This window comes from Bombina bombina, chromosome 6, assembly GCF_027579735.1.
Source record: "Bombina bombina isolate aBomBom1 chromosome 6, aBomBom1.pri, whole genome shotgun sequence".
In the NCBI taxonomy this organism is placed as follows: domain Eukaryota; kingdom Metazoa; phylum Chordata; class Amphibia; order Anura; family Bombinatoridae; genus Bombina; species Bombina bombina.
In genome coordinates, this window is record NC_069504.1 from 1,523,287 (window position 1) to 1,536,253 (window position 12,967).

The 12,967-nt window shown below is 44.2% G+C and overlaps 1 protein-coding gene across 1 annotated transcript in view; it reads right to left on the reverse strand.

Annotated features, from left to right (window-relative positions):
- The window catches only part of TYMP (thymidine phosphorylase), a 470,962-nt gene that overhangs the window by 44,213 nt on the left and 413,782 nt on the right, over positions 1 to 12,967 (reverse strand). Inside the window, exon 9 of the mRNA XM_053716294.1 lies at positions 5,846 to 6,058. Within this exon, the coding sequence (XP_053572269.1) occupies positions 5,846 to 6,058 (213 nt within the window). The remainder of the gene's footprint in view (positions 1 to 5,845; positions 6,059 to 12,967) is intronic.

Below are 12,967 nucleotides of genomic sequence, written 5' to 3' on the forward strand. Positions count from 1 at the left end.
CAGCATTATCGGTAATTAAAAGGTATAGATTTCCGGTATCACCAGACAATTCTGATTCTGTATATTATTGCCCCATTACTGGTAATTAACAGGTATAGGGCTCCGGTATTTCCAGACTGAAAATAACTGCCCATACATAGAGGCATTACTCATTATACATCGGATAGCAAATATAATATGCTTTCTGGTATAAAGCTTAGATTCTTTATACCTAGTATTATCATCGGTAAAGGTATAGGCATTAGCTACAGGCCTTTTGATATAGGTCTCTGGTAATAAAAGGCACAGGTCTCTGGTCACTGATATTTACAGAGTAAAACAATGACTCATACTTAGCATCATTATTGTTTCATACGCTGGACAGCAGATATCATATGTCTGTTTTCCTACAAAGAGTTTTGACTTTTTAAACAAGCAATATTATCGGAAACTACAAGGTATAGGTTTCTGGTATTACCAGAGGTCTTTGACTATTTATACCATTACTTTATTACCGGCAATTAATAGATATAGGTTTCTGGTATTTCAAAGTGTATCAATTTGCTTTCACTTAGAGGCAATTTATAGCCTATGTTGCAAAGCTAATATAACTTTTTGCTTGATAAGAGTTATGACTTTCCACACCTAGTATGGTTATCGGAGACATACATATCGTATTATGCCTATACCCATCTATGAGACCTTGTCAGAAGTTCAGTCACGATACCAGAGCACATCTAGTATGGTTATTTAAGACATACATATCGTATTTTACCTATACCCATCTAATAGACCTTGTCAGAGGTTCAGTCACGATACCAGGGCACACCTAGTATGGTTATCTGAGACATACATATCGTATTTTGCCTATACCCATCTATGAGACCTTGTCAGAGGTTCAGTCACGATACCAGGGTACATCTAGTATGGTTATCTGAGACATACATATAATATTTTGCCTATACCCATCTATGAGACCTTGTCAGAGGTTCAGTCACGATACCAGGGCACATCTAGTATGGTTATCTGAGACAAACATATCGTATTTTGCCTATAACCATCTATGAGACCTTGTTAGAGGTTCAGTCACGATACCAGAGCACACCTAGTATGGTTATTTAAGACATACATATAATATTTTGCCTATACCCATCTATGAGACCTTGTTAGAGGTTCAGTCACGATACCAGAGCACATCTAGTATGGTTATTTAAGACATACATATCGTATTTTGCCTATACCCATCTATGAGACCTTGTTAGAGGTTCAGTCACGATACCAGAGCACACCTAGTATGGTTATTTAAGACATACATATCGTATTTTGCCTATACCCATCTAATAGACCTTGTCAGAGGTTCAGTCACGATACCAGGGCACACCTAGTATGGTTATTTAAGACATACATATCGTATTTTGCCTATACCCATCTAATAGACCTTGTCAGAGGTTCAGTCACGATACCAGAGCACATCTAGTATGGTTATTTAAGACATACATATCGTATTTTGCCTATACCCATCTAATAGACCTTGTCAGAGGTTCAGTCACGATACCAGGGCACACCTAGTATGGTTATTTAAGACATACATATCGTATTTTACCTATACCCATCTAATAGACCTTGTCAGAGGTACAGTCACGATATCAGGGCACACCTAGTATGGTTATTTAAGACATACATATCGTATTTTTCCTATACCCATCTATGAGACCTTGTTAGAGGTTCAGTCACGATACCAGAGCACACCTAGTATGGTTATCTGAGACATACATATCGTATTATGCCTATACCCATCTATGAGACCTTGTCAGAGGTTCAGTCACGATACCAGAGCACATCTAGTATGGTTATCTGAGACATACATATCGTATTTTGCCTATACCCATCTAATAGACCTTGTCAGAGGTTCAGTCACGATACCAGGGCACATCTAGTATGGTTATCTGAGACATACATATCGTATTTTACCTATACCCATCTAATAGACCTTGTCAGAGGTTCAGTCACGATACCAGAGCACATCTAGTATGGTTATCTGAGACAAACATATCGTATTATGCCTATACCCATCTATGAGACCTTGTCAGAGGTTCAGTCACGATACCAGGGCACCTCTAGTAATGATTTTATCCAGACCACCATATCTAGTGAGCTCAGACAGTATATTTCTATTGAGGTTTTGTGACAGGTGGAATCTCCTAGGGTCACCTATTATTTAGGTTCTGAGGTTTTCATCTTGTTCCAACTTGTGTTTTTTTCCTTCAGATTATCCCGTTGAAGTAGGCATAGGCAAATTTTAAACAAGTTACCCTTGTACCCCTGTTTTTAGCTAAATTAATAAAAGTTAAGTTTTATTTTCTTTCATCCTTGCTCCAATATCAATTATTTACCTATTAACGGTGTGAGTGCTATATTTGTACTCTTTTCAGTTCTTTACAGATTTCTTTTGAAAGAATGGATACTTTTCCCATAACACGGTAGCCTAGTTGGCGCTAGACTAAGGAAGTCTACGTATTGGGCAGGTGTGGTTATACAGTGTGGTGCCAGATAATCACCCAATCAATTTGATCAGTATTTTTATGGTTCACTCCTGAGTAGGTAACATGAACATCAAACACTAAGACCTAGATTTGGAGTTTGGCGGTAGCCGTGAAAACCAGCGTTAGAGGCTCCTAACGCTGGTTTTAGGCTACCGCCGGTATTTGGAGTCACTCAAAATAGGGTCTAACGCTCACTTTTCAGCCACGACTTTTCCATACCGCAGATCCCCTTATGTAAATTGCGTATCCTATCTTTTCAATGGGATTTTTATAACTCTGGTATTTAGAGTCGTTTCTGAAGTGAGCGTTAGACATCTAACGACAAAACTCCAGCCGCAGGAAAAAAGTCAGTAGTTAAGAGCTTTCTGGGCTAACGCCGGTTTATAAAGCTCTTAACTACTGTACTCTAAAGTACACTAACACCCATAAACTACCTATGTACCCCTAAACCGAGGTCCCCCCACATCGCCGACACTCGAATACATTTTTTTAACCCCTAATCTGCCGACCGCCACCTACGTTATCCTTATGTACCCCTAATCTGCTCCCCCTAACACCGCCGACCCCTGTATTATATTTATTAACCCCTAATCTGCACCCCTCAACGTCGCCTCCATCTGCCTACACTTATTAACCCCTAATCTGCCGACCGCAAAGCGCCGCCAACAAAGTTATCCTTATGTACCCCTAATCTGCTGCCCCTAACACCGCCGACCCCTATATTATATTTATTAACCCTTAATCTGCCCCCCACAACGTCGCCTCCACCTGCCTACACTTATTAACCCCTAATCTGCCGAGCGGACCTGAGCGCTACTATAATAAAGTTATTAACCCCTAATCCGCATCACTAACCCTATAATAAATAGTATTAACCCCTAATCTGCCCTCCCTAACATCGGAACAGCCAATAGAATGCAAGCTCAATCTGATTGGCTGATTGGATCAGCCAATCGGATTGAACTTGATTCTGATTGGCTGATTCCATCAGCCAATCAGAATATTCCTACCTTAATTCCGATTGGCTGATAGAATCCTATCAGCCAATCGGAATTCGAGGGACGCCATCTTGGATGACGTCCCTTAAAGGAACCGTCATTCTTCAGTTGGACGTCGCCGGAAGAAGATGGGTCCGCGGTGGAGGTCTTCAGGATGGAGCCGGTCGTCATCGGATGAAGATAGAAGATGCCGCTTGGATCAAGATGGTTGCCGGTCCAGATCGCCTCTTCTTCCCGGATAGGATGAAGACTTTGGACCCTCTTCTGGACTTCTTCAGTGGATGTCTAGCCCCCGCTTGGGTTGGATGAAGATATCGGAGCCAGGACCGATCGGTGATACCCGGTGAGGTGAAGACAAGGTAGGAAGATCTTCAGGGGCTTAGTGTTAGGTTTATTTAAGGGGGGTTTGGGTTAGATTAGAGGTATGTGGGTGGTGGGTTGTAATGTTGGGGGGGGGTATTGTATGTTTTTTTTTTTACAGGCAAAAGAGCTGAACTTCATGCCCCGCAAAGGGCCCTGTTCAGGGCTGGTAAGGTAAAAGAGCTTTTAACTTTAATAATTTAGAATAGGGTAGGGCATTTTTTATTTTGGGGGGCTTTGTTGTTTTATTAGGGGGCTTAGAGTAGGTGTAATTAGTTTAAAATTGTTGTAATATTTTTCTTATGTTTGTAAATATTTTTTTATTTTTTGTAACTTAGTTCATTTTTATTTTTTGTACTTTAGCTAGTTTATTTAATTGTATTTATTTGTAGGAATTGTATTTAATTAATTTATTGATAGTGTAGTGTTAGGTTAATTGTAGGTAATTGTAGGTAGTTTATTTAATTAATTTATTGATAGTGTAGTGTTAGGTTTAATTGTAACTTAGGTTAGTATTTATTTTACATGTAATTTTGTAATTATTTTAACTATTTTAGCTATTAAATAGTTCTTAACTATTTAATAGCTATTGTACCTGGTTAAAATAATTACAAAGTTGCCTGTAAAATAAATATTAATCCTAAAATAGCTATAATATAATTATAATTTATATTGTAGCTATATTAGGATTTATTTTACAGGTAAGTATTTATCTTTAAATCGGAATAATTTATTTAATAAGAGTTAATTAATTTCGTTATATGTAAATTATATTTAACTTAGGGGGGTGTTAGTGTTAGGGTTAGACTTAGCTTTAGGGGTTAATACATTTATTAGAATAGTGGTGAGCTCCGGTCGGCAGATTAGGGGTTAATAAGTGTAGGCAGGTGGAGGCGACGTTGTGGGGGGCAGATTAGGGGTTAATAAATATAATATAGGGGTCGGCGGTGTTAGGGGCAGCAGATTAGGGGTACATAGGGATAATGTAAGTAGCGGCGGTTTACGGAGCGGCAGATTAGGGGTTAAAAATAAAATGCAGGTGTCAACGATAGCGGGGGCGGCAGATTAGGGGTTAATAAGTGTAAGGTTAGGGGTGTTTAGACTCGGGGTACATGTTAGGGTGTTAGGTGCAGACGTAGGAAGTGTTTCCCCATAGCAAACAATGGGGCTGCGTTAAGAGCTGAACGCGGCTTTTTTGCAGGTGTTAGGTTTTTTTTTCAGCTCAAACAGCCCCATTGTTTCCTATGGGGGAATCGTGCACGAGCACGTTTTTGAGGCTGGCCGCGTCCGTAAGCACCGCTGGTATTGAGAGTTGAAGCTGCGTTAAAAATGCTCTACGCTCCTTTTTTGGAGCCTAACGCAGCCTTTATGTGGACTCTCAATACCAGAGTTATTTTTATGGTGCGGCCAGAAAAAAGCCGGCGTTAGTTTTTCGGGTCCTTACCGACAAAACTCCAAATCTAGCGGTAAGCTTGTGTAGTATTGCTTATTCATTGTGTTTTCTCCAGAATTAATTATATTATTATAGCAGGGCAGATCCCTCTATATCTTACAGATGGACTTGAATTAACATGGTTTGCACCCCTAGGTAAGATTATTATTGTTCTCACTATTGCCAGGTGATGTCACCTCTGCACACGCATACATCTTAGCTCAAACACACACATGTGCATAACACAGACCTATACGCCCCCAGTACACTCCCTGGGTAACAGAGGGTTTTACCTCTTTACCAGACAGGAGCCCCTCTGACAGGTGGAGCCTCTAGATAATTGTCTATAATATCTATTGACAACGGATGCCTAATCTCAAGCACTCAGTGAGCTGCACCCTTTGGGTACTCAGCCACACCCCCTGCGCCCTCACACTGGGGAACAGCACAAGCACACACACATAGCAGGCACATGTGTCACTGGCACACAGCCCTATTAAGTTTCTACACACAAACCCCTGTGGTGCTCTCACCTGTACTCTCAGTGTACAGCAGTTCTTGGTGGGATGCTGAACCTAGGTCTGAAGCAGAGGTCAGGGTCCTGGCTATATCTGGCGGTACCCCCTGAGCCTCCACCATCTCTCGGAAACACTTCAGTGCAGATCCATCATCCAGTGCTCTGGCAATGAGCTCCGTACCCTGCACCTCTGAAACAGCCTGGCCACACAGCAAGAGAAGGTAGCCACCTGCAGGGAACATGAGAGGTCGCTGAACACTGTGACATCTACGGCTTCTGTTTCTCAGCCTCCCCCCCACCATGTTCATTTAATGTTTAGCTACATAGTAAAATAAGTGTCTGGCCCTCACCCGTGCTTGACACACACATATTTATACATATGTACTAGACCTGTCTTTGTTTTTAAATACAACCTTTACATGTCCTTGTATTTGTCCAAAAAACGATAAATATCACTAAAATGACAAATAATCGCAGGTGAGAAATAGTAATTGTTTTGTTTGTGAAAGTAAAAACATTAACCAGGAAAGGCTTAAACTATTCAATAATGATTTCAACTTTTTTGCCATTTGATTGATTCCTGTGTATGTCAACTTCACTTTTTGTGCTGCTGGTGTGTAGCACTAGCGCTAGCTTCTACTCTATCTTAAACCGCTGTCTAGCTCATAAGTTCCCCATAGAAAATAGCAAATTAATGGATTTTTGTAAACAAACTAATTCCAAACAATACAGATTTACAAATATTATGCAAAATAAAACATTTTTATCATGGAGAATTAATTTTCTTTTCCCTTTTAATAGCTACTAATATAATGAACCCCTTAGATGCGCATGAGAAGCCCTTATAGTCATGTGTATCTACTTCTACAATGGGAATGATGCATTGTCATCCTGGGGGTCAGCTTTCTGATCTGGATCCTAGGGACCCCCGCACTGTGGATGGGAAAGTAGAGTGCAGTCTTCTTTCCCGTTACTGTCTCCTTGAAGGCCCTGTGATATCTTTATGGGCACATGGGGTCATCTCACAAAGAGGTGAGACTGCTGAAGCAGTTAATTAGAAATGGTAAGCCAGGGGGCTGGGGCGCAGGCTTTATAAAGCTAATATCTTAGCCTCCAGGCCATTTATAGGGACAAGTGAGCCTTTATTAAAATGCTATTTAACTTGAGTGAGTGGGAAGCTTCCTCTCCCCCTTATTTGGGCTAGTGACCAATAATTTGAAAGGGCATACTCCCCTCTTTCAAATGAGGGGTTATTTGCCACCTAGAATGCAGCTTTTCACCTTTAAAAGAGGTTATTACCTGCACCAGAAGAGACAAAGTGATTTCTAGTAGAGGTGAATGGGGGATACTACACAGCCCCTATCTCTGTCGCGCCGCACCGCTCTAGCTGTTGCTAGGGACGTGGCACCTGCTGTCTGCTCCTTGCCTAGGGGGGGAGTCGGCTCCTCTCTGCATGCGGCGGTGACGTCATCACCGCATGCTTCCTTTTGCAGAAACCGGTCTGGATCTCCTGTGACGTGAATCCTGCACCTATGTAAGTAACTTCAGTCCTACCTATAACTGCCCAAGTATAGGTGTTACTTACTGTTCTCCTGGGTGTTATTGATTTGTATGCTGGATTGTTATTTTGTTGCTGACCCCTGCTTGTCCGACCACTCTGCCTCTTTAACCCTTAACTGCTGGATTGATACTGCTGCTGAACTCTGCTTGTCTGACCACTCTGCCTCTTTAACCCTTAACTGCTGGATTGATACTGCTGCTGAACTCTGCTTGTCTGACCACTCTGCCTCTTTAACCCCTAACTGCTGGATTGATACTGCTGCTGAACTCTGCTTGTCTAACCACTCTGCCTCTTTAACCCCTAACTGCTGGATTGATACTGCTGCTGAACTCTGCTTGTCCGACCACTCTGCCTCTTTAACCCCTAACTGCTGGATTGATACTGCTGCTGAACTCTGCTTGTCTGACCACTCTGCCTCTTTAACCCCTAACTGCTGGATTGATACTGCTGCTGAACTCTGCTTGTCCGGCCACTCTGCCTCTTTAACCCCTAACTGCTGGATTGATACTGCTGCTGAACTCTGCTTGTCCGACCACTCTGCCTCTTTAACCCTTAACTGCTGGATTGATACTGCTGCTGAACTCTGCTTGTCTGACCACTCTGCCTCTTTAACCCTTAACTGCTGGATTGATACTGCTGCTGAACTCTGCTTGTCTAACCACTCTGCCTCTTTAACCCCTAACTGCTGGATTGATACTGCTGCTGAACTCTGCTTGTCCGACCACTCTGCCTCTTTAACCCTTAACTGTTGGATTGATACTGCTGCTGAACTCTGCTTGTCTGACCACTCTGCCTCTAACCCTTAACTGCTGGATTGATACTGCTGCTGAACTCTGCTTGTCCGACCACTCTGCCTCTAACCCTTAACTGCTGGATTGATACTGCTGCTGAACTCTGCTTGTCTGACCACTCTGCCTCTAACCCTTAACTGCTGGATTGATACTGCTGCTGAACTCTGCTTGTCCGACCACTCTGCCTCTAACCCTTAACTGCTGGATTGATACTGCTGCTGAACTCTGCTTGTCCGACCACTCTGCCTCTAACCCTTAACTGCTGGATTGATACTGCTGCTGAACTCTGCTTGTCCGACCACTCTGCCTCTTTAACCCTTAACTGCTGGATTGATACTGCTGCTGAACTATGCTTGTCTGACCACTCTGCCTCAAACCCTTAACTGCTGGATTGATACTGCTGCTGAACTCTGCTTGTCTGACCACTATGCCTCTAACCCTTAACTGCTGGATTGATACTGCTGCTGAACTCTGCTTGTCTGACCACTATGCCTCTAACCCTTAACTGCTGGATTGATACTGCTGCTGAACTCTGCTTGTCTGACCACTATGCCTCTAACCCTTAACTGCTGGATTGATACTGCTGCTGAACTCTGCTTGTCTATCTACTCTGCCTCAAACCCTTAACTGCTGGATTGATACTGCTGCTGAACTCTACTTGTCCGACCACTCTGCCTCTTTAACCCTTAACTGTTGGATTGATACTGCTGCTGAACTCTGCTTGTCTGACCACTCTGCCTCTAACCCTTAACTGCTGGATTGATACTGCTGCTGAACTCTGCTTGTCCGACCACTCTGCCTCTAACCCTTAACTGCTGGATTGATACTGCTGCTGAACTCTGCTTGTCCGACCACTCTGCCTCAAACCCTTAACTGCTGGATTGATACTGCTGCTGAACTCTGCTTGTCTGACCACTCTGCCTCTAACCCTTAACTGCTGGATTGATACTGCTGCTGAACTCTGCTTGTCCGACCACTCTGCTTCTAACCCTTAACTGCTGGATTGATACTGCTGCTGAACTCTGCTTGTCTGACCACTCTGCCTCTTTAACCCTTAACTGCTGGATTGATACTGCTGCTGAACTCTGCTTGTCTAACCACTCTGCCTCTTTAACCCCTAACTGCTGAATTGATACTGCTGCTGAACTCTGCTTGTCTGACCACTCTGCCTCTAACCCTTAACTGCTGGATTGATACTGCTGCTGAACTCTGCTTGTCCGACCACTCTGCCTCTAACCCTTAACTGCTGGATTGATACTGCTGCTGAACTCTGCTTGTCCGACCACTCTGCCTCTAACCCTTAACTGCTGGATTGATACTGCTGCTGAACTCTGCTTGTCCGACCACTCTGCCTCTTTAACCCTTAACTGCTGGATTGATACTGCTGCTGAACTATGCTTGTCTGACCACTCTGCCTCAAACCCTTAACTGCTGGATTGATACTGCTGCTGAACTCTGCTTGTCTATCTACTCTGCCTCTAACCCTTAACTGCTGGATTGATACTGCTGCTGAACTCTGCTTGTCTAACCAATCTGCCTCTAACCCTTAACTGCTGGATTGATACTGCTGCTGAACTCTGCTTGTCTGACCACTCTGCCTCTAACCCTTAACTGCTGGATTGATACTGCTGCTGAACTCTGCTTGTCTGACCACTCTGCTTCTAACCCTTAACTGCTGGATTGATACTGCTGCTGAACTCTGCTTGTCCGACCACTCTGCCTCTTTAACCCTTAACTGCTGGATTGATACTGCTGCTGAACTCTGCTTGTCTGACCACTCTGCCTCTAACCCTTAACTGCTGGATTGATACTGCTGCTGAACTCTGCTTGTCCGACCACTCTGCCTCTAACCCTTAACTGCTGGATTGATACTGCTGCTGAACTCTGCTTGTCTGACCACTCTGCCTCTAACCCTTAACTGCTGGATTGATACTGCTGCTGAACTCTGCTTGTCTAACCACTCTGCCTCTTTAACCCCTAACTGCTGGATTGATACTGCTGCTGAACTCTGCTTGTCCGACCACTCTGCCTCTAACCCTTAACTGCTGGATTGATACTGCTGCTGAACTCTGCTTGTCCGACCACTCTGCCTCTAACCCTTAACTGCTGGATTGATACTGCTGCTGAACTCTGCTTGTCCGACCACTCTGCCTCTTTAACCCTTAACTGTTGGATTGATACTGCTGCTGAACTCTGCTTGTCTAACCACTCTGCCTCTAACCCTTAACTGCTGGATTGATACTGCTGCTGAACTCTGCTTGTCCGACCACTCTGCCTCTAACCCTTAACTGCTGGATTGATACTGCTGCTGAACTCTGCTTGTCCGACCACTCTGCCTCAAACCCTTAACTGCTGGATTGATACTGCTGCTGAACTCTGCTTGTCTGACCACTCTGCCTCTAACCCTTAACTGCTGGATTGATACTGCTGCTGAACTCTGCTTGTCCGACCACTCTGCTTCTAACCCTTAACTGCTGGATTGATACTGCTGCTGAACTCTGCTTGTCTGACCACTCTGCCTCTTTAACCCTTAACTGCTGGATTGATACTGCTGCTGAACTCTGCTTGTCTAACCACTCTGCCTCTTTAACCCCTAACTGCTGGATTGATACTGCTGCTGAACTCTGCTTGTCTGACCACTCTGCCTCTAACCCTTAACTGCTGGATTGATACTGCTGCTGAACTCTGCTTGTCCGACCACTCTGCCTCTAACCCTTAACTGCTGGATTGATACTGCTGCTGAACTCTGCTTGTCCGACCACTCTGCCTCTAACCCTTAACTGCTGGATTGATACTGCTGCTGAACTCTGCTTGTCCGACCACTCTGCCTCTTTAACCCTTAACTGCTGGATTGATACTGCTGCTGAACTATGCTTGTCTGACCACTCTGCCTCAAACCCTTAACTGCTGGATTGATACTGCTGCTGAACTCTGCTTGTCTATCTACTCTGCCTCTAACCCTTAACTGCTGGATTGATACTGCTGCTGAACTCTGCTTGTCTAACCAATCTGCCTCTAACCCTTAACTGCTGGATTGATACTGCTGCTGAACTCTGCTTGTCTGACCACTCTGCCTCTAACCCTTAACTGCTGGATTGATACTGCTGCTGAACTCTGCTTGTCTGACCACTCTGCTTCTAACCCTTAACTGCTGGATTGATACTGCTGCTGAACTCTGCTTGTCTAACCAATCTGCCTCTAACCCTTAACTGCTGGATTGATACTGCTGCTGCACTCTGCTTGTCTGACCACTCTGCTTCTAACCCTTAACTGCTGGATTGATACTGCTGCTGAACTCTGCTTGTCTGACCACTCTGCCTCTAACCCTTAACTGCTGGATTGATACTGCTGCTGAACTCTGCTTGTCTAACCAATCTGCCTCTAACCCTTAACTGCTGGATTGATACTGCTGCTGAACTCTGCCTGTCTGACCACTCTGCCTCAAACCCTTAACTGCTGGATTGATACTGCTGCTGAACTCTGCTTGTCTGACCACTCTGCCTCTAACCCTTAACTGCTGGATTGATACTGCTGCTGAACTCTGCTTGTCTGACCACTCTGCCTCTAACCCTTAACTGCTGGATTGATACTGCTGCTGAACTCTGCTTGTCTAACCACTCTGCCTCTAACCCTTAACTGCTGGATTGATACTGCTGCTGAACTCTGCTTGTCTGACCACTCTGCTTCTAACCCTTAACTGCTGGATTGATACTGCTGCTGAACTCTGCTTGTCTGACCACTCTGCTTCTAACCCTTAACTGCTGGATTGATACTGCTGCTGAACTTTGCTTGTCTAACCACTCTGCTTCTAACCCTTAACTGCTGGATTGATACTGCTGCTGAACTCTGCTTGTCTGACCACTCTGCTTCTAACCCTTAACTGCTGGATTGATACTGCTGCTGAACTCTGCTTGTCTAACCACTCTGCCTCTAACCCTTAACTGCTGGATTGATACTGCTGCTGAACTCTGCTTGTCTGACCACTCTGCTTCTAACCCTTAACTGCTGGATTGATACTGCTGCTGAACTCTGCTTGTCTGACCACTCTGCCTGTTAACCCTATCTGCCCTGGATTGCCTCTCTGTTGCCAAACCCTGCCTGCCTGACCATCCTAGTGGTTTACCCGGGACTACCTTACTGTTGCTGAACACTGCCTGCCTGACCATCTTAGTGGTTTACCCCTGGACTACCATACTGTTGCTGAACCCTTCCTGACCATCCTAGTGGTTTACCCCTGGACTGCCTTACTGTTGCCAACCCTGCCTGACCACCCTAGTGGTTTGTCTCTGGTTTCCTGCCTGTTGCCGCCAAGGACTGTCCTGCCTGCAGTGAGTGCCATTTATCTCATCTTGCAAACCTACTCTGGGATATTCCCTATCATTCCGGCTCGACGCCGGGATAATAAGACTACTGGCCGAGTTCAGTCTGATAGGGGAGTATCCCACAAGCATTACAATCTCCCGATCTGATTTAATTAGAGAGGTATGAGACCCCTCATTGAAAGAGGAAGTTCTTTTCTTTCAGGCATCACACAGCCCATGGTAGTGTTGATCACCTGCCCCAAGTATACATCCATATTGTGTTTGAGGAGGGGAGAGGACACTTTTAGAGCTCCTTTCTCCTTCAATAAAACATAAAGGGATATCAGACCCCAGCTTAAAAGAAAGAAAAACGCTTTAAGGTGTTTTCACATTTTAGCCCTTTACATCTACGAGAGTGAGACATAAATTTCAGCCATTTTATGGCCAAATACAACAAGATGAAAGTCATTGTGAAAATGTTCTTC